Genomic DNA, 22,424 nt, shown 5'->3' with positions numbered 1-22,424 from the left:
TTGAGCATACAGAAGGTATATGTTTATCAAATTAACAACTAAGATACAATTAATTAAGAAATATTAAAGTTATAACTTTTTCTGCATTTTAGTTTTCTGTAAAAGTCAGCATAGCTACCAAATAAATTGGTAAGCTTTATGCAGAATTTAGGATGTACAAGGTGAGATAAATTCAGATCTACTGTTTGTGGCATCCCAACCCTGGGATCAGACTAACATCGAGAGTCTGCTGAAGAGGGAAATGCCACGATGAGGCCAAGGTGAGGGGCAGAACTAGGTGAAGACTTGGTAGTCACTGCTTGCTTAGCTCCACAGCCCCAACTGTGCAGACTCTGATAATATGCCTCTGCCACTCCCTACGCTGCTTATCAGCTGCCAGTAAATTAGGCCTAAACTTATGTCAAGACCCAGCACAACTCGTGGTTGAGGGTTTAGTTGTGTTGCTCTTTTAAATTATAGAGGCGTGAACATTTTCACTGAACCATGAGGCTTTCCTTCCTCCTTCCCCTCATTTATCTACCCAGACAGCCCCCATTCACCTCCAGAAGTCATAGCAGGGTGTGCTATGGTGATTAAGACTCTGAGTACAAAGATATGTAGGGACTAGGGGCTTCACACCAGCTTACAAAATTGGAGAATGGGAGCAACTCGCTGGAGCTCCCTCTCAGCTGGCCTGAGACCCCGATCACGTTTGACCTTGCTACGGGCTGCTGGACCACCAAACAGGTTGTATCCTCCTTCCCCCAACTTCATGTATCTTGCTTTACCAGTTTTTGTCTTATGTATTGAGCTTACTATATGGGCTAAAGTGACTTTCTTAAGGACAGTGGAAAATTTAATAAAACTGTGGTGTATGTTAAACACCTGGCGTTTCGTCAGTGAAGCGCATTAATAAACAAGATCTGGCGCACTGTGGATAATAATCCAGGAACGGTGATGTTGCTTTGGGAAGAGGGAGTTCAAGGATTTGGTCAGAGTTGGGAAAATCCACAGGTCTTTCCCCTTTTGTTTGTCTCCTTTGCTGGAGATAATATTAAAATGTCCTTCTGCCAGAATCTTTAACTGCCTGTCTTTTTCTTCTTCTCACTCTTTTATATATAAGCACTGTATGAAATATGCACTGAATTGGTATTTATACAGCTTCATTAAGGAGAGCAGGGCCACCATCCTGCCTCTATCTGACCCAGATAGCGGGAGAAGAACCAGAGGTTCCAAAAGGTTGCTGGGTGAAGCAGCTGTCTTTTTTGGTTTTCAGTAAAATCCCCATTGTGCTGATTTTATGTGAAGGTGGCCAAAAGAAAATTGCTGGTACAACAGCTCATTTCTTTTGACATTGAAGCATTTCCAGCAGCTTTCAGTAACTGATTAAGAGAAGGATCTCAGTGCTATCCTGGTATGATCCATGTGACACTGCCACTACTTGATGATTACATATTCAGTGTTTTGTTCTCAGTTTGCCACACATCTAACTCATAGAAAGAAAAAATTGCTTGCTCTCCTGTTTCAAAATTCTCTAGTCTTTTTTTTACAATGTTGTAAAATCGGTGTGAAATTCAATCACTAGCGGCAAAGTAATACCTGGTTGGCAGAATGGTCTGAGACTCGGCTTATACCAAACACATAAGAAAAGCTTGGACAAAAGTGCATCCAATAATAGAAAACCATATAAATATATAAAACCATATAAATATAAAGCCTTTCTGGCTTATTTTGGAAATGTTCTTAATATCGTGGACAAAAGAGATCACTCATTCGGTACATAAAGGTCTTAAGAATTAAAGCATACACTTTTTTAAAAAACTGCCTCCACTCTTCAAGGGTTGCCTCTTGGGTTCATAGGAGAATTCGGGTTGGAGAGGATGCCAGCAGGTCTTTAATCCCACCTCTTGCTCAAAACAGCATCAGCTATTAGATCAAACCAAGCTTCTGAGGGCTTTGTTCAGTCTGGTCTTGAAAACCCCCAGGGACAGAGACTGCATAACCTTTCTAAGCAATCTGTTCCAATGTTTGGCTGTCCTCATCATGAAAAACTTCTTCCTTATATCCAGCCTGAACTTTTAGTTTTCGCCCATTGTCTCTCTTCCTCCACAAGCCATACTGTCAAAAGCCTGGCTCCATCTTCTTGATGGCTTTCTCACAGGTGTTAGAAGGCTACTGGGTTTCCTCTCTTAAGTCTTTTTGTCTTCATGAAGCATTTATTGCTTCAAGAAAGCTTGGTTGGCCACAGAAGAACAAAGTTACTTGTTTTAATAAGCTAACTTCATATAAAATCTAGATTAATTTGAAAGAACCCAAGCATTCACCACACTGAAGAAACAATTGGAGGCTTGCATTTATAATGGTCTTCACTCCTGCCTAAGCCACCTCTAAAACAGTTTCACTAAGCATAGAGATTCTCATGCATATCTGACTCCTGTTTGTTCACTGTGTTACCTAGCTACTGGTTGGTTAAATGCTTATATGGTAAATACATTTTATTTATTATCTCAAACCAGAATAAATCCAAATATCTATTTTTGTGTAGATTTCTTGGGAAAGTAGCTTTATAGTGCTAGATATCACACAGATATTTCCAGGATTAATGTATACCAGAGATTGTGGAGCATCTCATCTCTTATTTCAAGGCATTTCCAATCCTTCTGTATAGTTTATTTCAGGAGAAGATAGACATCTGCTGTTCTCCTACAGCAACATAGCTTCTGGGAGGGTCAGGATATGACACAGACTTCTAGTAAAGGCCAAAGGGTCTGTTCTCATTTATGCTGAATCTGCCAGGGATCTCTACACAGTCTGGAACCATGCTAGTGAAACTGTTGAGATCACCAGCTTTTGGCTTGGGCATTTGTCTCCATTTTCATCACTTCTTGGCCACTGCAGCTTTCCAGACAGCTCCAAGGAGAAAAATGACATAACCTTATGTTGAGTTTCTCTTGCTTGGAAGATAGACATGCCTAATCCAATCTCCCTTTTCATTCCTGCATTTTTCATGAAAGAGGCTTTGAAGTGGAATAATGAGGTTCACACATGTAACATTGTAATATCTTTCCAACAAAAGATTTTATTGTTCTTACCTGGTTTAATCAATCATAGGATGCATGTGTTTTATGTCAATAGCATAAACTGAAAGCACTTCAATGTAGTAACATGTTAAGATCTTGTAAACGTTGCCTGTACCAAATATCCAGCTGGTGAATATGGATGCCAAGATGAAAATCTGGGAATGCCTAGTTACATATAGCAGGTTTGGTAGCTCTATATAGAATTTGTTTGTCTTTTCAAAGTCCATTTTTAATAACCACAATAATCAAACTTCTGGTTTTGTATGATTTAATATGAATCACTTCTGTTGTTGTTCAAATCAATGCTAAATGATCTTTTTTTAATATTTTTTCTGTTTCACTTCCTGCAATGTTTGCTTCGAAACCTCACAAATAAGGCAAACAATGTAAACTAGATATTTATAATAGTTACTATCCATGCCTTGATTTGACACCACCACAATACAACTGAAGACTTTTAATTAAAACTTCAGTTTTCCCTTTCTCTTGAGGGAAATATCAGGGGCCACACCTGACATTTTCTAAAGATTATCTTCTATTCAATTTTTTGGGCAGCTGAGGTGCTTCATTTGACACAAACAGTGAACTAAACAAATACTTGTATTTGTGGGCCAACAGTGGGTTTACTCAAATGCATTTAGACAGATAAAGAACAGAAACAACAAGGTCTACCTCCAATACAATAACTACAGGATTCAAGGAAACTTTTTATTTTCATGGAACCTGTCTGATAAAAATACTATTGATATTTTGGAACTCTTTATAACTTTTATCTGAAAATGCTTCATGTTTTCACCTATGTAAGTGTAAATCAGGAAGCCAAAATGATTGGTTTAAATTCAGAATGAGAACAAAATCAGAAGTAGAAAATTGCCAGATGGCAGTGTCATGCCTGAAGAAATGCAGTGTTACTGTTATTTATTTTTAACATGGTTCTAAAATAATTTCCTTAACTCTTCTCTGAAGTGCAGGGTTTAAATATCATTCACTGAGCAAAACAATTCAGTATTTCCAGGTACAAACTGTTCAGGCTGAAATGCATACCCTGTGGAAGAATGGGTCCCTGGATCTTTGCATCCAATTTGTCATCTAGTTCTGTACAGAAACATTTTTTTCCAGGGAAAAATAGTCAAAAAATTCACTCTTCATCAGAAGTTTGAAGATGACAGGATCAGCCAACATATCTTTCAACCATTTAACTACTTATTTTAGAAACAGTTTATTTGTGTCTATGTAACTTATACCCCTGTTGTCACAATGGTATTTTTTCTGGCTTTTCAAATACAAAGTGAGGAAACCAAGTCTGCTATCTTTTATTTAGCATCTGTCCATGTTTAAGAATTGTTAGGGACTGTAACAACAACAGGTGAAGCAATTGGAGAACCCTGAATACTTTTATTTGCTCCAGGAAATACATGTAAAGTGATTCATTATCTTGATTGTAAACCAGGGTGTCATTTTGGTATCTTCACTTTCTAGAATGGCTCAGATTTTCCCTGGGAAAAGCTGGATCGTACTGGGTCAGTCACATATTACAACAGAATTCAGGGAGGAATATCTAATAAGTGAAGGAATAATCAAGGAGACAATGTTCAGCTCTGGATTCAAAATGGTTTTTGAGAATTCCTTCCTTAGCTTTGAGACCAAATGCACTCTTACATTTAACATTGGCAGGGAGCACTGGAAGAGCAGAACCTCTGAGTAACAGTCAACTTCCAAGTTCAGCTACTCTCAAGAAGTTTTTGCTTTCAGCATTTTTTATTCCTAAAGCTTATGAACTCCAGTTTTGCTTATTTTTTAATCAGAAGAACATCAAAAGAGCAACAAGAGAAGTTAGATGAGACAGTGTGCTTTGTCATCCCATCTTCAAAAGGCATCTGCTTGTATTGTTATTTTGGCATGTTGTATATTATTTCTTTTTACCTGGAAGCCAAATTTCATTTCTGATGCAGTAAACCATGCTGAGCTCCCTCTTCAAGATGCAGAACTCAGTCAGAAGCCGTAAGTTTTCAGTTTACTTCCAAATGTATATATTTGAGGTTTTTTCCTGTGGCACGGCATAACTTCTGGGCTACTGCACATAATCTTGTTTTGTTTTATTCCTATGTTGTAACTTGGTACAAGGGGGAAATAACAACTTTGCAAACAGAATATTGATGATTTCTATAACTTGAAATCTATAGGTACATATTTCTGTAGCTTTTCTACAGGAGTAAATATGGCAGCAGCATCTACTTACAGACTGTTGCCTTTCACATATTCAGTGCACACTACTCTGCTCACCTGTATGGAATTGTGATGTTTATGAAAATACTTTCTTAAACATGTGCTTCATGATTTTGCCCTTGCATTTATCTGTAAGGTCATTCAGCTATAAAGTGGTTCATCTCTAACTGCATATTTAGTCTGCAGTTTCTTGTGCACATACAATTGATTTTTTTTTTTTATCCTTCTGCAGAAACACTCCTTTCTGTGTTAGCTCCAGGACACATCTTACTACATATTCTACCTGTCCCTTGAAGTCCTCTCCAGCTGTTTGTTATATTACCTATTAATTGATATATTTTTTTTGCATTTTTTGAATGCTTTTCAAGTAATAGTCATGGTAAAGGTTATAATACCTCATCTGAAAGTTTATTAGAATCATTTCACTTGGCCAACCAAACAGGTTACACCTTTAATGTTGAAGTACTTTAAGTAGGAATATCTAAAGTAAAGAAGTCAACACACCTTGACAAGTTTAGTGACTCAATTCGCAAAACCCTCAGAAAATTAAGATCCTAAAAGTAAGCCTAAGTGGACATTTTTTCTTAAAGCATAATTTAGACTGCCAAGTTTAGTAGCTGGAAGGCTTTGTTAACTGAACTGAACAGAACAGGATGGGACATAAAAGAGGTTCAGTGCTGTATTTTTCATACCCTTAATTGTGAAACCTACTTCAACTGTGGGAACCTGTCTTAGCCCAGCTATGCACATGTGTTTGCCTCCATTCCAGAAAACCAGTAGGCTAGCAATCTCTTAGACTGGTAGACGCAGGTCCTACAAAGTACAACACGACAAACATCTGGATCTCTCACCAGAGACAGCCCTCTAGTGTAACAGGCAGTTGTGCAACATCCCAGGCTTTTCTACCCATAACATTTCACAAGGTATGGAACAACAAGCTGCACCTTTTCATTATGGAAATCAGACGCAAAAGAGAAGTTCTCATTAGGTACTCTGAAAGTAACTGTCATCCTTAGCACAGACCAAGAGAAGGCCTTCCATCAGTGATAAGTTGGATATCTCAGTTGCTTCAGATCAGTGTGCTTCATAACGTTATTGCAGTGCCCAGTAATATCAATGCCACTATAGCTCACTAGAGCTTCTATCTCCCAGATGCTTCACTTAAACTGAAAAGAAATGCCAGAGCACCCAGGCTCTGATCCCTTGCATATTGCACTTCTCTGCTGAAATCTTTCTGTCCCCCAGTCACAGCAACAGAGTGGTCCTAGACAAAGTCCCAGATGTTCTTCTAGGAGTTCCTCACAATACTTTTCACTTTTCAGGGTGACAAGTAGCCTGCTGCTGCCAGTCAGCCATCCTCTTCTGGGTGGAGATGGCTGGCCCTGGGATAGGAGCACAGTTCAAATGGCAAGTACAGGGGGTTTCCCAGATACAGCTATGAATGAAACCATTTTTTCAGTCTTTTCTTCTGAGCACTACCTCTTGTTTGAAAGTAGGTGAAAACCACTCTGAATACTAAGAAAAAGGAGGGATATCTGTATCCAGAAAATTTTAATAGGAAAGCAATTTAATAACAAAATTGCAGCCCTTGCCACATGGCCTTCTTGCTCTGTGTGTGTGTGTTTTCTTTCAGAAGCAGTGTGGCATAAATGGTACTAGTGATAAAGCTCTTCCTACAGAAAAAATATGCAAGCCCAGCTCATTTCCAGTGCATGATAATGATTAAGGCTCCCATGAGTGAACCTCTGATGCTTTTTTAGCTAACGATTAACCTTTCCCCTTAAGCATTTGGATTAAAAAGTGCATACAGAGACTGAAAGCAGTAGGCATGAGTGGTTCATTCTCTAACTCCATGGACTAAAGGGTGGGGTCACCGGACAGAGAGTTCAGGAGCGGCAGGCCAGGCAGTGAGGGGACTGATCTTATTAGGGTTAAAAAGGAAAGAGAAGGTCTCTCTTGTGACCACGCTGAATTCAAGATGTTTATGAGCTTCATCATGCTGCTTTCACTGGTGCCAGCAATGTTTGTATGGTACAGACGGCAGCTATTGACTTTTCCATTTATTCAGCTCCATGGTCTTTTTTGTTCTGGAGAGTCTGCTGTAATTAGAGAGTTCATAACATTTTCTTGTACAGAAGTCTAGTGTTTAGAATAAGGCTTTACTTGTCAAGACTTTAAGAGTCTATCTGTGACTCTATATTCATATGACCCTGGGTAAGTCATTCAACCACAGTTTTACTTCAGCTTCCTAGCCTGGAAAACAATACCAATCTCAGAGGGCTTGTGTCAGGCTTCATTCATTTGATTGAGATCTTTGGATAAAAGTTGTTTTAATAGGTGAAAACCACTATGATTCATATTCCTATTAAGACATAAATGCTCTCCCTTTATTTTGGATAGACAAAAGATGTGGAGGGATAAACTTTGCCTGTTAGTCTCATTTTGTATAGGCCTGATACCGGTATGTTCTGTTAAAAAATTCTCCAGGGCAGTAGCTGGGAACATGGGTGTGTGATTCCGGGGTAGCACAAGTCTTGGGACAGTAACCTATTAAGTACTGAGCAGGGACTGGCATCAGCAGAGCAGCAGCATGCCCCTCCCCACCATACACAACCGGCAGATCAGCTGGACTCTGCTGCTGATAGTGGGGTATCTCTGTTACCTCCTCCTGGGCGCTATGGTGTTCCACCTGCTGGAGACACGTGCAGAGAGCCACTTTCGGGACCAGTTCCAGCTGAAGAAGCTCAAGTTCCTGCAGAACCACACGTGTTTGGACAGGCAAGACCTGGAGCAATTTGCACAGGTAAGAGGAACAGGGTCTCTTTATTTTGACTCAAGCATTATATTGGTTAGAAATTATACTGTTATAGCCAAGCATGTCATAAACTGATCTGCTGTCCATGACATCAAAGGACTGTTTCTCAAGCCCAGTCATATACCTCTTTATCTTGATCTATTGCACTTCTTTCTTTTCCCAGTCATGAACTCCCAAAATACTCAAATCTGCCGATGCACCTTCATGCCACCTTGCAATAATTTCAACTTCATGGTTTTCAGCTCCTTCATGAATTATTACATGGGAATTATGCATGGGAACAAAAACCAAGAATCAAACCTACAAGAAGTTGCCCTCCAAGGTTCTCCAGTCCAAACCTGTGCAAATTCTGTCCTTCTTTTGTACTAGAAATTGTCTACCACCTTTGAGGTGGTACTTTAGAGGCACTTTCAGGCCTCTAAAGAAAAGATTTCAACCATCATGAACTGTGTTACCAATCACTAATAATAAGAGATAAAAGGCTCTTGTTTAATATGGGTTGTCAATTAATGGTATCTTCAATTACATTTTAATCTATTCCTCAAAAATGGCTAGACCTTTCTTCGTATTATTATAGACATATTCTTATTCTAGTATTGCAAGAATTGGACAGAAATCCTTGAACTACCACTTTCTTCATGCTCAAATTTTATCCAGTTGTAGAGCTGGGTTCCCAAACAATTTGAACTCTTTCTATCATATCATTAAACCTGATAGAAATTCTAAACATGCTGCAAGTTTGTACTGTATAAGTCAGAGGACTTCCACGGAAGTATATATAACACAGGAAGTTCCACTTAAATATGAGAAAAAACTCATTTACTGTGAGGGTGACAGAGCAGTGGAACAGGCTGCCCAGGGAGGTTGTGGAGTCTCCTTCCCTGGAGACATTCAAAACCCTTCATTCCTGTGTTCCTGTGCCCCCTGCTCTGGGTGTCCCTGCTCAAGCAGGGGGCTTGGACAACATGATCTCCAGAGGTCCCTTCCAACCCTTACCGTTCTGTGATTCTGTGATATGCTTTTGATCAACAAAAAGCCCAGATTCTGCAAATGGATTTAAGCGAACAGTGAAGTTCAGATGAGAAAGGGAAGAGAAGGTGTCTGAACCTCTGTCTTGAAAGACAATGTTCTGATTACTACTAATGTGATATATTTCTTGTGGAACACTTGGCATTGACCAGAAAATGACTTAGAGTTTTCAAGAACCTACATGCCTAAAAGCATGTCTGGTTTTTTCACCTTCACCTGCTGGTGATTTTTCCTATCTTTCCCTTATCTCTGTGATAATGACTGTAGAGGAGAAAACTCTGATTCTCATTCCAAACCAAATTGGGATTCTTTATAGGATTGAAAGGTTCAGTTAAATCTCTGGTACCCTAGAAACCTTAATGAGGGTTCACACATGTCCAGATTCCCCTCTTTCTGGCTCCAGTGGAGCTTCATCAGCACTGCTGTGCCACTTAGAGGATCACATTTTGCTGCATGTCTGCTGAATTAGATACATTTAACTTGTAAGCTGTTCCAGACAAAAACAGCTGAGGGCACCAAATTATCATCAACAATGCACCAAGCTTCAAAGTGCTTAGACTTGATAGTCCTCAGGGTAAATATAAATGCAGGTGCCCTCTGACTCACCTGCCTTTTATAAGACCTCTTAAGAAATTTGTCCAGCTCTTCCTAATAGTAGGAAATAGAAGTCTCTCTATTAAATCTCTAACTCTAAAACTAACGCAGGGAAGCAATCATCTCTCTGTACTTTTAGCCATATGGGTATGGAGGCCTGTTCATCATGTCAGAAGTTCCAGTCTGAAAAGTCACAGTATTCAGGCTGTGGTGAGACACAGACACTAGATTCAGTCTCCTCAGCTGACAAGTATAAGGTGTCTTGTCTTACTGCCAGTTCTTTAAACTTAAATCCACTAATCTGAGAATCAACTCCAGTTTCTGTTCGCATATCCATTATCACTAATAATGGAGTTACCACTTACAATTCATTAACTTTTGACTTGATTGTGCATGAAGCAAATTCTTGCAATTCCATGTCCAAAAACTTCATTGGCTTGCCTTGGCTAAAACTGCCAGGCTGAGAGGTGGCCCTGAGCTGCAGCTCCTAAACTGAACAGCCTGGAGCTTTGGGAAAGTGCAAATCCAAACTCCGTGTTGCTGGCAAACACACTTGGGCCAGGAAATTATGCCACTCTGACAGCATAACTGAGAAGCAGATTCATGAAGTAGGAAGGTACCTTTTTTAAAATCCCTGTTTTGATTATGTCCATACTTTTTCAGCCTCAAAGGAACTGATATAAATATAGACCAAGAGGAACAAATCCTTGCCTATGACCACAAGTGCCTGCAATGTGCATTGGCAGACAGGACAGGAGCAAAAGTGGCAGGCAGTTTTTATTCTCTCCACATCCTACTATACCTTTATGTAGGCTTCATACTCTAACTGTAAATTATAGCACATTGTTTTTACTTACTGGCTACCTCTGCTCACAAAGGCAACAGATAATGTTGACCAAATGATTCAACAGCTGCTCTGTTCACGCTCCAGCCGTAACCATTACCTGACCTGTAGATGGAAAGGAGCTAGATGCCATTATAACTGTCCCACATGAACCTGTTTGCTTAGGAACAATTTACCTGGGCACCAGGATGCCATTTCTTTCATGGGATTGTACTTAAATAACAAGAAATCTGGCCTTGTCAGACTATGTCTGAAGTGTTCAGCATTCAATATGGCCTTACTTTTCCGTGTTGGCTCTCATGATGTGAGTGTAGCTCCTCTGAACTCTTGTGCATTGAAATGGATAGAACTGAGAAGCATTCCTCACAGGGATAAATTCAACCTGTGATTATTTTAGACGTTTCAAAAATCTCATACCTCAGTAGCTTCTGTGTGTTCCCTCTAACCAGCAAATAAAATGGTCAGCTCTAAATAATTTGATATGTCAAATTCTTCCCATTCTAAAAACAGGATTTTAATGGATAATGTAAAGTTCTTTGTCATATTGGAAATAAACTACTGCCACATCAATCATGAGATCACATGTGACGATGCCTAGCAGCCCTATCTGGTGGACTTCACCAATGCTGTAGGATTTTTTACTAAAGGGAAAACATTAGATATTAAACTTAGGATACTCAATCCACCAGCACAGATCAGCTAATATTGTAGAACCTATGTAAAAATCAGATACCTTGTATCGGGCATGTTCATCAGATAGGCAATCCTTCTGGCAGTGGTCAACATTTGAATCAAGAAAGAATATCTTCTTTGGTCTCATACTCCTGGAACCAACCAAAGCTGGGGTTGCTGTTGAATCCTGCTCATGTCTTGCATCATACAAAAGTCTCTAGAAGAAATGAAAAAGTAATTTCTTCAGACATTTGGCAAAGTGATGAAGGCTGTGACCTGGACTTCAAAACTGGTGTTACCAAACAAGGGGATTCTTGAAACCCCAGCCACTGAGCAGAGGGTAATGAGTCTCCTTCAGATGAATCCTCAGGGAGAGCAAAGGAACACACTCTTCACTAAGGCAGCTAGTTAGATATTTGATGCATAAAAGGAGAAGTGTTTCTTTTGCACATAGTATTTTTGGTCATCTGGTAAGAGCTATCTGGAATAGCAGAGAATATTACATTAGCTAATCTTTCAGACTATGAGAAGCCTAATATTCATTGAAAAGTATAGGGAAGTTGTAGCCAAAAGTAGTAATTCACCCTCACTAGTACTTACATGGAGGAAACAGAAAAAAGCATGTTCCCCATGCCCCTCCCCACAGACACAACCATATGTTTACACAAACCCAGATTAAAAACTGGAATGAAATGACTAGACTAGGGAAGGAGAGAAGAGGAACTGCCTTTTTTTTTTATGGCATAGCTTCACTTTCATTTCCCAGTTTGATCACTTTGGGGACTTCCTCCACTCCCTTCCCCTTATCCTTCAACTAGTTATGGAACTTATCCTACTTCAATAGCCAGCTCTCCAGTGACAAGAGTTCAAGTTCCTGACCAGCTCTATTTTCATGTTTTGCCATGTCAGCACAAAGCCATTTTAGTCAAACTCTACACTGTTTATTGCTCTGCTTGCTCAAGATGGAAAGCAATATTTACTTCTCTTTTTTTCTGACATTCTTCCTGATTTGGTCTAATGGGTTGCTCAACTTTGCTCCTTTGACCTCTTCTGCCTCAGGTCCTCATGGAAGCATGGGAAAAAGGGGTCAACCCAGAAGGAAACTCCACAAATACTAGTAACTGGGACTTTGGCAACTCCTTCTTCTTTGCAGGAACTGTTGTCACCACTATAGGTGAGGTATTCTCTTTCCTTATAAATGGGGGTTTCCTCCAGCTGTCCTGTAAAGCCCCCAGAAATGTGCAGTTGGTGGACAGAATACACCTGAAAGATATTCTTGACTATTGTGGGTTACTGTTTTCTATTGTTTTCCAGTTATACCTGTTATTCTTGTGTATCCAGCAAATTACACCTGCCAAAAAAAGCTGAGTGCTTACTTGGTACATGCAATATCATTTTGTGCACGCATAGCACATCTTGAGGTTGCTCTGAAGCACTCAGTTCCACTCACCACAAAATCAGAGACCTACAGAAAATTACAATACTCTTTAAGAGTAATATTTTTAATGTTAAATTTTCTGTTAGTAGTAGTGAATGCACAGGGCTCCATCATAAGCTATGGCAATTTGTAGGCAGATTTAACTGCAGGAAACCATAGATCTACAGATTCCTAAAGCTTAATGTAGTTGAGCTTCCCAGCCGAGGAACTTACCATGATGGCCTGCAGCCTGACTGTAAAGCCTTTTCATGTAGCTGTTTTCTTCTTTTTTTCCAGGTTATGGTAACCAGTCCCCCAGCACAGTGGCAGGGCAGATCTTCTGTGTGTTTTATGCCTTATTCGGAGTGCCTCTCAACCTGGCCTTCCTTAATCAGTTGGGGAAAGGCCTCAATGCTCATGTGATTACCCTGGGAAGATGGGTGCAAAAGCCAGGCCGTGCCCAGGTACAGTGTCAATCTATCATTTATTTCCACTATTTTAAAACTAATTAAATCTCTCCTCTCAGATAGGTACTGCCATCGCTAGGCTGGGTTTTCTTCTGTATGCCTACATTTTTCTGAATGGCAGCAATTATGTGGCCCTCTATATCAGAAAATGCATATACCCTATTTATCTGCGATAGCTTTAAAGCAATTTGCTTTTGCTTGAGGGACTCTAGAGTTCCCTTTTTAAAACCTCACTCAGCCAAACCATTAAGCAAGCATGGCCTCAATTTTGAGCAGGATCCTTAAACTCTGGTGACCTTAGCAGAATACATGCACATACAGAGATTGCCGAATCAAGCTCTTATTATCTAGCCTCTGCTAGCATCTATCCAGAATCCATCTCTACACTCTGCAAAGACAACTTATTTTTATTGGTCTGCTAATCAGGCTTGAATTATGTTTCTTGATTGTGCCACCAATTTAGCACTTCCTTCCTTTTCTTTTCTTGAAATTTAAATAAATACTCCTTCTACTTAGTTATAGTTTATTGGTGAGTCATTGAACTTGTCCAGATGTATTGGAATAAGGGAAGCACTGATAATAGAAAATACGTGAAGGTCATTTATAACAAAGTTAGTGCATGTTTCTGAGTAAAGGTTAAGTTACTTGACCCCTGTAGTCAGGGAAAAGGGAGATTAGATATGTTAGATATGTTGAAACATTTCAGTGTTCTGGCACAAGCTTTTTTCTCTTCTTCATTTGTAAAATCTCTGAGTCACTACATTCTTTACCATACCGGGAAAGCTATAGAGGTACTGTCAAATGCAGGCTTGGTTTATATAAGCAAGAAGTTCTTTAGCTGCATAACATATGTCTGTTCCCCAAATACATGCAGCTCTACCACCAGAAGGATTTTCATGCTAGCATAGCTGCATCTTTCCTGAGATTTCTAACAGCATCTCAGGTATGTAATCTTTTTTTCTATTTTTTTTTTCTCTTTTCACCTCTGAATTAACACCTCATTTCTGGCAGAACTCCTATGATCAGACAAAGCTTGGGAGCTGTATCTGTCTGTTCATTCTGAAAAGCCTCTTCCAGAATGGTTCATCTCCTTTTAAACACAACTTAGTCATGTTTTGGGAAATTAATTACAACCAGTTCTTTTAAATTCCTGACTTACTGTCCCCTAAGTTATAGGTTTGTACCAGAAAGTTCTTAAAAGCCAGGGTAAAAAGTAATATTGTGTGTTTCAGTATAAAATTTTATGCAAAATTTACTACCTAATTAAATGATATCACACTTATGGAATGAACTAAATGAGAACAGATATCAGCTATAACCATGTCAATCAGTAATTCTCAAAATGCTTTGCAAATGAAGTAAGTATTATTATACAGCTGAAGGGACATGGTACATAATATAGAAGTGATTTGTCAAAGTCACCCAGTAGGCTCATGCCAAGTTTCTCAAGCTCAGTGGACTATTTTATATGTGAGATAATACAGACAGAGAAGTTAAAACATGATACCTGGACCTTCTACTTCATAAACAGTGGTTTGGCTTTTCATCCGGTCACAGTTGGCGCATGCATAGAAAATCATACTCCGGTTTGAATGCCCTTGAGGGCATTTTTAAACAATTGCAATGAGTTTGCATCAGCCCACTAGTCAAAAGTTCACCAGAGTGTGTTCCCTGGAAATCCATGAGTTACTGATCCTCAGTCCTAAACTAAAATCCCCTGTCATGACCCATCCACTGACCATTCTGTGTACCTATCTATTGCAGCCACATATGCTGTAACTTATCTCCCAGAAGGCAGACGTTTGTACTGAGAGACACAGATCTGCCCTGTGCTGACGGAACAGTTCAGCTCTGAATGCTTCTAAGTTAAAAATAAAAGCAGGCAAACTGACTTCACTTAGATTTCATCCAAACATGTTTTTGGCTGAGCTCTTGAAAGTTACTTTATAAATCTTTGGAAGCAGTCATGGTGAAGAGAACCCTAATTTGTTCTTGCCAATCTTTGTATCATGAGTTATGCAAGACTTGGTGATTTTCCTCAAAGACAGGAGCCAACTGATTATGAGAGCATCTCCACTTGTATTGAAATTGTAAAGTGACTGTTTCATTCCTATGGTTGCCATAATAACTTTGAAAATATTACTTGAGCATACTTGAAAACACATTGCAAAAAGCTTTACAAAAATCCTCCTTTTTTTCTTAATTTTGAGATTTTCGATTTATGATTAGGAACAATATCTATGTGCAGGGTGAACAGCAAGGTCAGCTTGCAGTGCTTGGAAGCATAGGTTCATCCTTCCTTTTTTGGACATTGTTCCCAGCTGGATTGGGATTGTGATTCAAGAGCAAAACAAACCCAGCAATTTTCACTAGACAACTGCTCAGTGCTGTTTAGCTGCCATCTTCCCTTTATCTTTCAGGTGGTTCAAACACTGGCAGTGGCCATCTTCCTGACTGCTGGGACCTTATTTTTTCTAGTGTTCCCACCATTGGTCTTCAGTTACGTAGAAGGCTGGAGCTACGGAGAAGGCTTTTACTTCACCTTCATCACGCTAAGCACCATTGGATTTGGGGACTATGTAGTAGGTAATAAAGAAGATGTACTGGATTGAGCTTTGTTGAAATTAGTATAAAGATAAATACAGAGAGCACAGATATCCATTCCAGTATAAATCTGGTACAAGAGCAAGCTGAGCAAGACTGGTAATAATGAGCTAATGTATTATACAGCATAGGCATTTTTCTCTTGGCAGCTTAGCTGAGAGTCACCAAACGCATTTCGCATATGCCACTGAACACCCATTCAACAGCGACTATGTCCAAGCAGGTACAAATGTGATCCATGAGCAACAGGTGGAATATAAATCAAATTTCTTCATCAGTATTAAGCCTTTGAACTACCCTCTTCTAACAGTGATTTGTTTCAGCAAGTGCCTACCACTATTCCCAATAAGAAATCTTGTCAAATATGAAGTGAGCGGTACCTACGATGGGGAGAATATTACTGACAACCACAGGATGCTTGTAAAAAAAAAAAACAAACTGAATGAGATTACATAGTCTTTACAGATCTAGGCTGACATAGCAGCGGAGACACGCAAGGGGCTCTTTTTCCACCTGTTTGAACAAATGCTTTTAACAGATTATGTATTTTGTTTTTCTTTGTTAAAAACACCAGGGTCTGTTACTTCATGAGTAGTAGCTCACCTCTCCTAGAGGTCACACCTATGTCCCAAAAGGAGATTAAAAACACATCCCATGCTGAATCTGGGCACTATGGAGTTTTATGATGATCTGGATGAAAGAGATTAAATGGATGGCTGTGGTGCTGTCCTGTGCCTGTGTCAGCTGCACCGATGGCCCATGCTGTGGAAATATCAGACTGGGAATTAAGATTCCCATAACCACTTAATTAAAATGGCTGCATTTTCCATGTAATATTCTCCAGGTGATTTTGAATCCTGGTTACAGAGGTATATCACCCTACAAAAAGCAATCACGATGTCACTGAGGTAGTAAACTATATCTTTTTAAATCCCCTCAGATCCCCTGTGCGTCTCTTGAGTTAAATATGGCTAATATGGATTCAGCATTGGTTTTCCAAGATGATTTTTTCTTTTTCAGTGGCTAGGAACACTCAATTTTGTGCGTCCCTTTTTAACATTAGATACAGCTATTTTTATTATAGCCTCGGCTTCTGAGTTTTGATGCCACCTGTGCTAAGCTTAACCTGAGAGTTGGAACACAAAAAGAAAAAAGGGGGGGAAAAGAATGCTCACAGATCACACAAACTTGTTAAACACTCACTTTTGCAGGGGGTGGAGAGGGTGTACGAGTATGCATGTTGTCTAGCCAACTGAAGCTGTCAAGATTAATATGCAAATTTTCCTGTATTTTCAGGCACAAATCCCAACAAGCACTATATCCCAGCGTACAGGAGCCTAACTGCGATTTGGATTGTTTTGGGCTTGGCCTGGCTGGCTCTGGTCTTCAACGTGGGAGCTGACTTGATGGAAAAATTCCTTCAGCAAAAGTGGCAGAAAACTGACATAAGCTTGGCAGAAGGAGCCACCACCAAATTGGAGGATGAACCTGAGCAGCCTAGAATCCACACCCATAGCTGAGCAAGGCACACAGAAAGCAGTCCTGAAAGTATATCTTTCACCTATACCTCACACTAAGCAAGCCCTGTGGATAAAGGACTAAACCACAGGTTGTGGACTGTTTCCTAAGGAGGAAATGTTTCAGATGCGTTGAAATTTCCACACACTGTGTGGGCATCAGCCAATTAAAACCTCCAAAGAAGTAGCACACATGGTAAAACAACTGTCCCAGGATTCATTTTACACTCTCACTCAACAAAGGCAACTTCCCCTAAAGTAATCAATTATTATCCTTTCTCTTTCTCTAGTGGAATTCAGTTCTTATGGTCACTTATTTTCAAAAAATCCAGAGTGACTGCCTCTCAGCTCCAATGAGAAGTTGTGCCACCAAGAATCTCAAGTGGAAAAAGCCAGGTACAGAAATCTTTCTTCATTTCCAGTCAGAAAACAAATCAAAACACAGAGGAATATTGACAGTAATGACCACCTGCTTAATGACATCCATTCAATTAAGATTCATTTGATATTGTCTGAAATTAACAGCTTTCATATAAAATTTTATCATTTCTTTAGTTCCTGGGCTAAAATGCTTCTCTCTTCAATTATGCAGAAATTATGTGTCTATCCAGCACTGCCTGGACTGTTACAATTCATTTCAGAGCCAACTGACAGCTCAAAGCAGGTCCTTATCCTTATCACAGTTCATTTCACAGCCACTTGAAAGCAGCGCTTTAAACTAAATCTAAATGCAAGCAAAATTCCTTATTTCCAGCCAGATCACAAATATTATTATAGTCTGGCATTTTTCTTTGGGCCAGTTCACTGAAGAACTACCATGCACCATACCTCTAAACAAGGCTGATGATAGGCTCTTGTGTTAAATCTGATCCTCGGTCATGAGCATAGTGTCACCTGTGAGAAACAGGGAGTTGGATTTTATCACAGTTACTGTAAGTCAAAAGTAGCAGCAGCCATTTCCAAAGAAGCAGAAAAACCCAAGAAGGACATATAAGCGCCTTATAACAGGCTAGTCACTGAGATATAAAATTGTAGTCATACTCTGTATTAAACTAAACTATAGAAACTTGATAAAACAATTATCCATTCCTTGAGTACCATACTAGATTGCTTATAACCATCACTAACACATTCCATGGGTATGCTTGTAATTATATACATACTACTATTTATTCTGTATGTTTACAGCTCATGCTAACCACCAATTAATTCTTTTAAACTCATTTATAAGTGGAACTTTAATGTAAAGTGTAAGTGAAATATGACTGGGCGCATAGACGAGCCCCGGGCTATGACAGGCTATAGTAACATCAAATGTCAGCCTTTCAGCAGCTGCTTTGATATTTCATTTTGGGGATGTGTCCATAAAACATGTAGAGACGTGTGTAGGTCACAAATCTGTTCCCGCATACCTTCTGTGCTAGAATTTTACCTTTGAGGCGGGTCACAACAGACACTTGTTCTTACATCTGAATTGGTGCTTGTTTTCTTTGCTAGTTGCTGACTCCTGCATAGTACAGTGTGGCTGCTGAGATCTGACATGCTGGCATATAAGAATGCCAGCTATGGTTTATTCAACTAATTTCAAAACTGAGTTGTCAAATGCTTATCCCATCTAAGATTTCCCTCATGTCTTACCACTACCTACCTCACAGATTTTATCTCCTTAGTTTTTGCACTGATCTTCCTCTATGCCCTCAGCTATTCCCATAAATTTGTGCAACAGCTTTCTTTGTAGCCTCTTTCACTGAGAGCAGCCAACTCTCTCCTGTCCAGCTTTTTGTACCTTTGCAAACCTCACAGGAAATTTTGTCTCTCAGTATTCACTATTCTTTAGGCATAATGTTTGCAAATGCACTTGTTAACATCATCATCGCTGTACTCTGTACCTGCCTTGTATCAACACTACAAGACATTTTACTCCTATTTGTGTGAAAGGCAAAACTAAAGATCTACTGACTTTTATATCTGACCTGTTCCCTTCACCTTGCCTTTTTCCATGCCTTCCTTACTTTATCTAGCCACAGCCAGCCACAAAACATGCACTAGTCTAAAGGTGATCCTATGCAGTGTTTTACACCATGCTGCATGCCATAAAAAATGATAATGAGATTAATCAGGGATAGAAAGCATGCATGCACCACTGACTGGCAAAGTCTTTGTCAAAATCATTGTTTGACATGTGACAGCAGGGAGCTTGGATCGCTTTTACTGCAGTCCAGAAAATTGCTCCTGTACCTGATACTGATTTTGCAAAGTAGCAAAATGTTGAGACCATCTACTGAAGTTTTTGCTACTGCTGCTTTTAGTAAGGCTGAGAGTAGCTGCAGCAGTTCCCAAGCTGCCTGCCGGAAGACTCAAAAAGATACCTTAAATCAAGCATATGGCCACATTGGAACAGGAAAGAGAAAGATTCTGATGAGCTGTTCTGTGTTACACAAGCAATAGAAATGTCTTGCTCACTTTGCCAGTTTTTCAAGATCCCGGAAAGATCCTAACAGCCATGCACATCTGTAATCAAAGTTACTTTGAGATACATCCTGGGAGCACCCGCCCATTTCTTGAGCATGGATGGATGAAGCGCTTTCTAGTACCCTTCCTCTAACAAAAAGGTAGTTAGTCAGCAAGTATCAAGTGACCAGCTAAGAAAAATAATGTGGAGGAACTGCACAATCGCAAGGGCTTACTAGGAGTCAGAGGAGTGCACAAAAAGGAGTCTTCTGCTCTTTTAATAACCCATTTTACCAGTGGTGCCATCCTGCACAGAATGAAGATCACACAACCTGCTACAAGACGCTCAGCTCAGATGCATGGAAAAGAGCACTTCTGAAAGCTTCTGAATGTAGCTCTGCAGCCTGTGGTGGAAGCAATGGCCCAGGCAGTGTTCATCTGTGATGTGGAAAAGCAGCACATTGTCCTGAACAGCTACCACTTGCAGTCCCGTGCAGGACAAGATGCAAATGTCCTTCCAGACTTACACTTACCTTTTAAGCTTATTCAGCAAGCCCTTCCTCATGCTCAGATATATCGGTACCTTCCAGACAACACCAAAATACAATCTGCAAATATTTGAGCCATTCTTTCTGGAGATGTAAATAGAAGGCTGACACACAAGTGGCATTTCTGAGAGTACTCAAGAAAATCAGCCATTAATATATTATATGATTCTGTGGTGGCTTGTTGTGAATATTGATCTTTCCTCTTCCTCCCCAAATTCCTCCTAGCAAGCACATGCTTGATGTCCTGGGTCTTCGCAGTCTTGCTTGTAGTTACAAACCCTGAGTCTCATCTGTAATTTGTTTTATATTATAAACTTTAGAATAAAGGTTAAATGCTGTATGTTTAGTCCATAATGTTTCAGCATGGTTATACTTAGTGCACTTTGTATAAACTATGTAATTTTAATGAAATTAAAATGTCAAAATGTAGCTCAGATGTGTCTATTTCCTGATCTTAAAGAGGAAACTTGAGTACATATATCCGTTTTAGTACCTTTGCATCTTTTCTTTCTCATATATTTTTATAGAAGGCTTTTTTCTTTTCCATTTTAAACATCATTCAGTAATGAATAAATTGAAAAGGCAGAGTAAAGACTCAGCAATTTTTTAGACTGTGTTCAGGATGATATTGTTATCCCAAAAAGTGGGTTCATTCACCCAGCATGCAAAACGCCACTCCACACACACAGCGGAGGTATTTTATTTAATTCATATTTGTGCAGAGATTGGTGCTGGGCGGTAACCCACAAAGCTAGCACCCCACACTGAGGAACTACAAGGCATTTATACCGTTAAATGTGTCAATCACATCTAATATTCACACGCCTCAGCTAATAATTGGTTACTTTCTTGCTCGCTTTGATGTAAAGGTACAGCTTACTTTTAATTTACCACGCATGATCAGAGAGCATAGGCCTTATGAGAGGGGGGTGTTCCTGGCCTATGGGCCTGATTTTTAGTATTATAACAAGGATAGTTCCCCTAATGGGCACTTTGTTTTAGTTCTTATCAACATCCCAATTAGTTGTTCTCCTTGACTATATACTTTATCACCCCATTCTCAGCACCTTCTGAGGTGGGGTGTTTGCTTTGATCAGCCTCTCAGCTCTCCTCAAGGATATAGTCGTAAAACAAGTGCTTCCCTATCTCTCAGTTCCCGTCTCTGGCCGTCAAATTCTGTTTTGCCAAGCTCACATAGTTCATTGCTATGGCTCAGTGGAAAATGCAAAAAATTGCTTTTTTTTTTTTAGGATATCACTACCTTTAAACTGGAATTGGTCTATCCTTTGCACATTAAGTTTTGCGTCTTGCTAGTAAAATCATGAGTTTATGATAGTCAGTTTAAAGCACGTCCCAGAAAAAACATAAATGAGCACATTATCAAAGCTGTACCAGTGGGACAATACCGGTTCAAAGGCTGCCTTATTTGTAATAGTACAAACACTCCCCTGGCAAAATAAAAGGAAAAAAAAATCACAGGCAGCGTGAGAAGACATCACCATCTGACAGCATATAAAGGCATCCCAGTCAGAAATTTACTGGATTTATTCCTCTTTACCTCATATTCTGCAACAAAATAGGTAAATCGCAAACTTTTTATACAACCAAAGTGACTTGTTTTTCTACTGGTGAGAGAATAGAGAATATTCAGTGTAGTCCTATAGAAGAAAAGAGTTAATCAGGTCTCATGTGCTACCTATACGAAGAAAGTGCTCCCATCTTTCATAGGAAAACCACAAATTATAACAAGACTGTCACAAAGTTGCTACCCTAATTGTTTATGTTGAAAAGTAGTTATCAAAACCACCTGTTTACCGCCTTGTAAATTATCTTAGCAGCTGCATGGAGGAGGAAACTAGATTTACGCGAGTTGCTGTGACAAGCTGGTTAGATGAGCAGCTCGGCTTGCTGGGAAAGGAGTTGGGTAGCATCCCTCCAAGGGGCGAAAGCAGCTCCCGCCCTTGCACGGACACAGGCGGTACAGGGAAGGGAGCCTTAGGGCAGTTTTGCGCTCCGGAGAAGACGAGTGGAAAGCGGAGCGGTGCAGGAGGAGGAGGAAGGCGAGGCGGGCGGGCGGGCGGGCTGCCGCAGGGGGAGCAGCCGGCCCAGCTGCCCAGCTCAGCTCTGGGCTCCCCTCCGCGCGGCGGAGGGTGGGAAGGGGCAGGCCGGGGGGGCAGGCCC

The 22,424-nt window shown here is 40.0% G+C and overlaps 1 protein-coding gene across 5 annotated transcripts; it reads left to right on the top strand.

Annotated features, from left to right (window-relative positions):
• Positions 1-457: 457 nt before the first annotated feature.
• Positions 458-20,666, top strand: LOC104040567 (potassium channel subfamily K member 16). Of its 5 annotated transcripts, none has more exons than XM_064446024.1 (7): positions 458-726; positions 7,773-8,088; positions 12,299-12,413; positions 12,954-13,120; positions 13,998-14,066; positions 15,544-15,709; positions 17,024-20,666. In XM_064446024.1, the coding sequence occupies exons 2-7, from the start codon at positions 7,876-7,878 to the stop codon at positions 17,245-17,247; spliced, it is 954 nt and encodes a 317-aa protein (XP_064302094.1). In that variant the 5' UTR covers positions 458-726; positions 7,773-7,875; the 3' UTR covers positions 17,248-20,666. The 5 variants fall into 5 exon arrangements, 3 of the variants coding, with proteins under 3 accessions (XP_064302094.1, XP_064302093.1, XP_009509062.1); XM_064446023.1 differs by having other exon boundaries at positions 4,734-8,088; XR_010371991.1 differs by lacking the exon at positions 458-726 and having other exon boundaries at positions 4,358-8,088; positions 17,024-17,440; positions 17,535-20,666.
• Positions 20,667-22,424: the final 1,758 nt, after the last annotated feature.

This window comes from Phalacrocorax carbo, chromosome 3 (genome assembly GCF_963921805.1).
Source record: "Phalacrocorax carbo chromosome 3, bPhaCar2.1, whole genome shotgun sequence".
Classification (NCBI taxonomy): Eukaryota; Metazoa; Chordata; class Aves; order Suliformes; family Phalacrocoracidae; genus Phalacrocorax; species Phalacrocorax carbo.
The sequence above is the reverse complement of the archived record's forward strand: the minus strand, read 5'-3'. Positions and strand labels throughout refer to the sequence as shown.

What these genes read in the sequence shown, in the direction of transcription:
- LOC104040567 (XM_064446024.1), top strand. Translation starts at nt 7,876, where the DNA reads ATGCCCCTCCCCACCATACACAACCGGCAGATCAGCTGGACTCTGCTG. An exon ending in ACCTGGAGCAATTTGCACAG is followed by an intron (nt 8,089 to 12,298) that starts GTAAGAGGAACA and finishes CTTCTGCCTCAG; the next exon opens with GTCCTCATGGAAGCATGGGA. An exon ending in GATTTCTAACAGCATCTCAG is followed by an intron (nt 14,067 to 15,543) that starts GTATGTAATCTT and finishes TTTATCTTTCAG; the next exon opens with GTGGTTCAAACACTGGCAGT.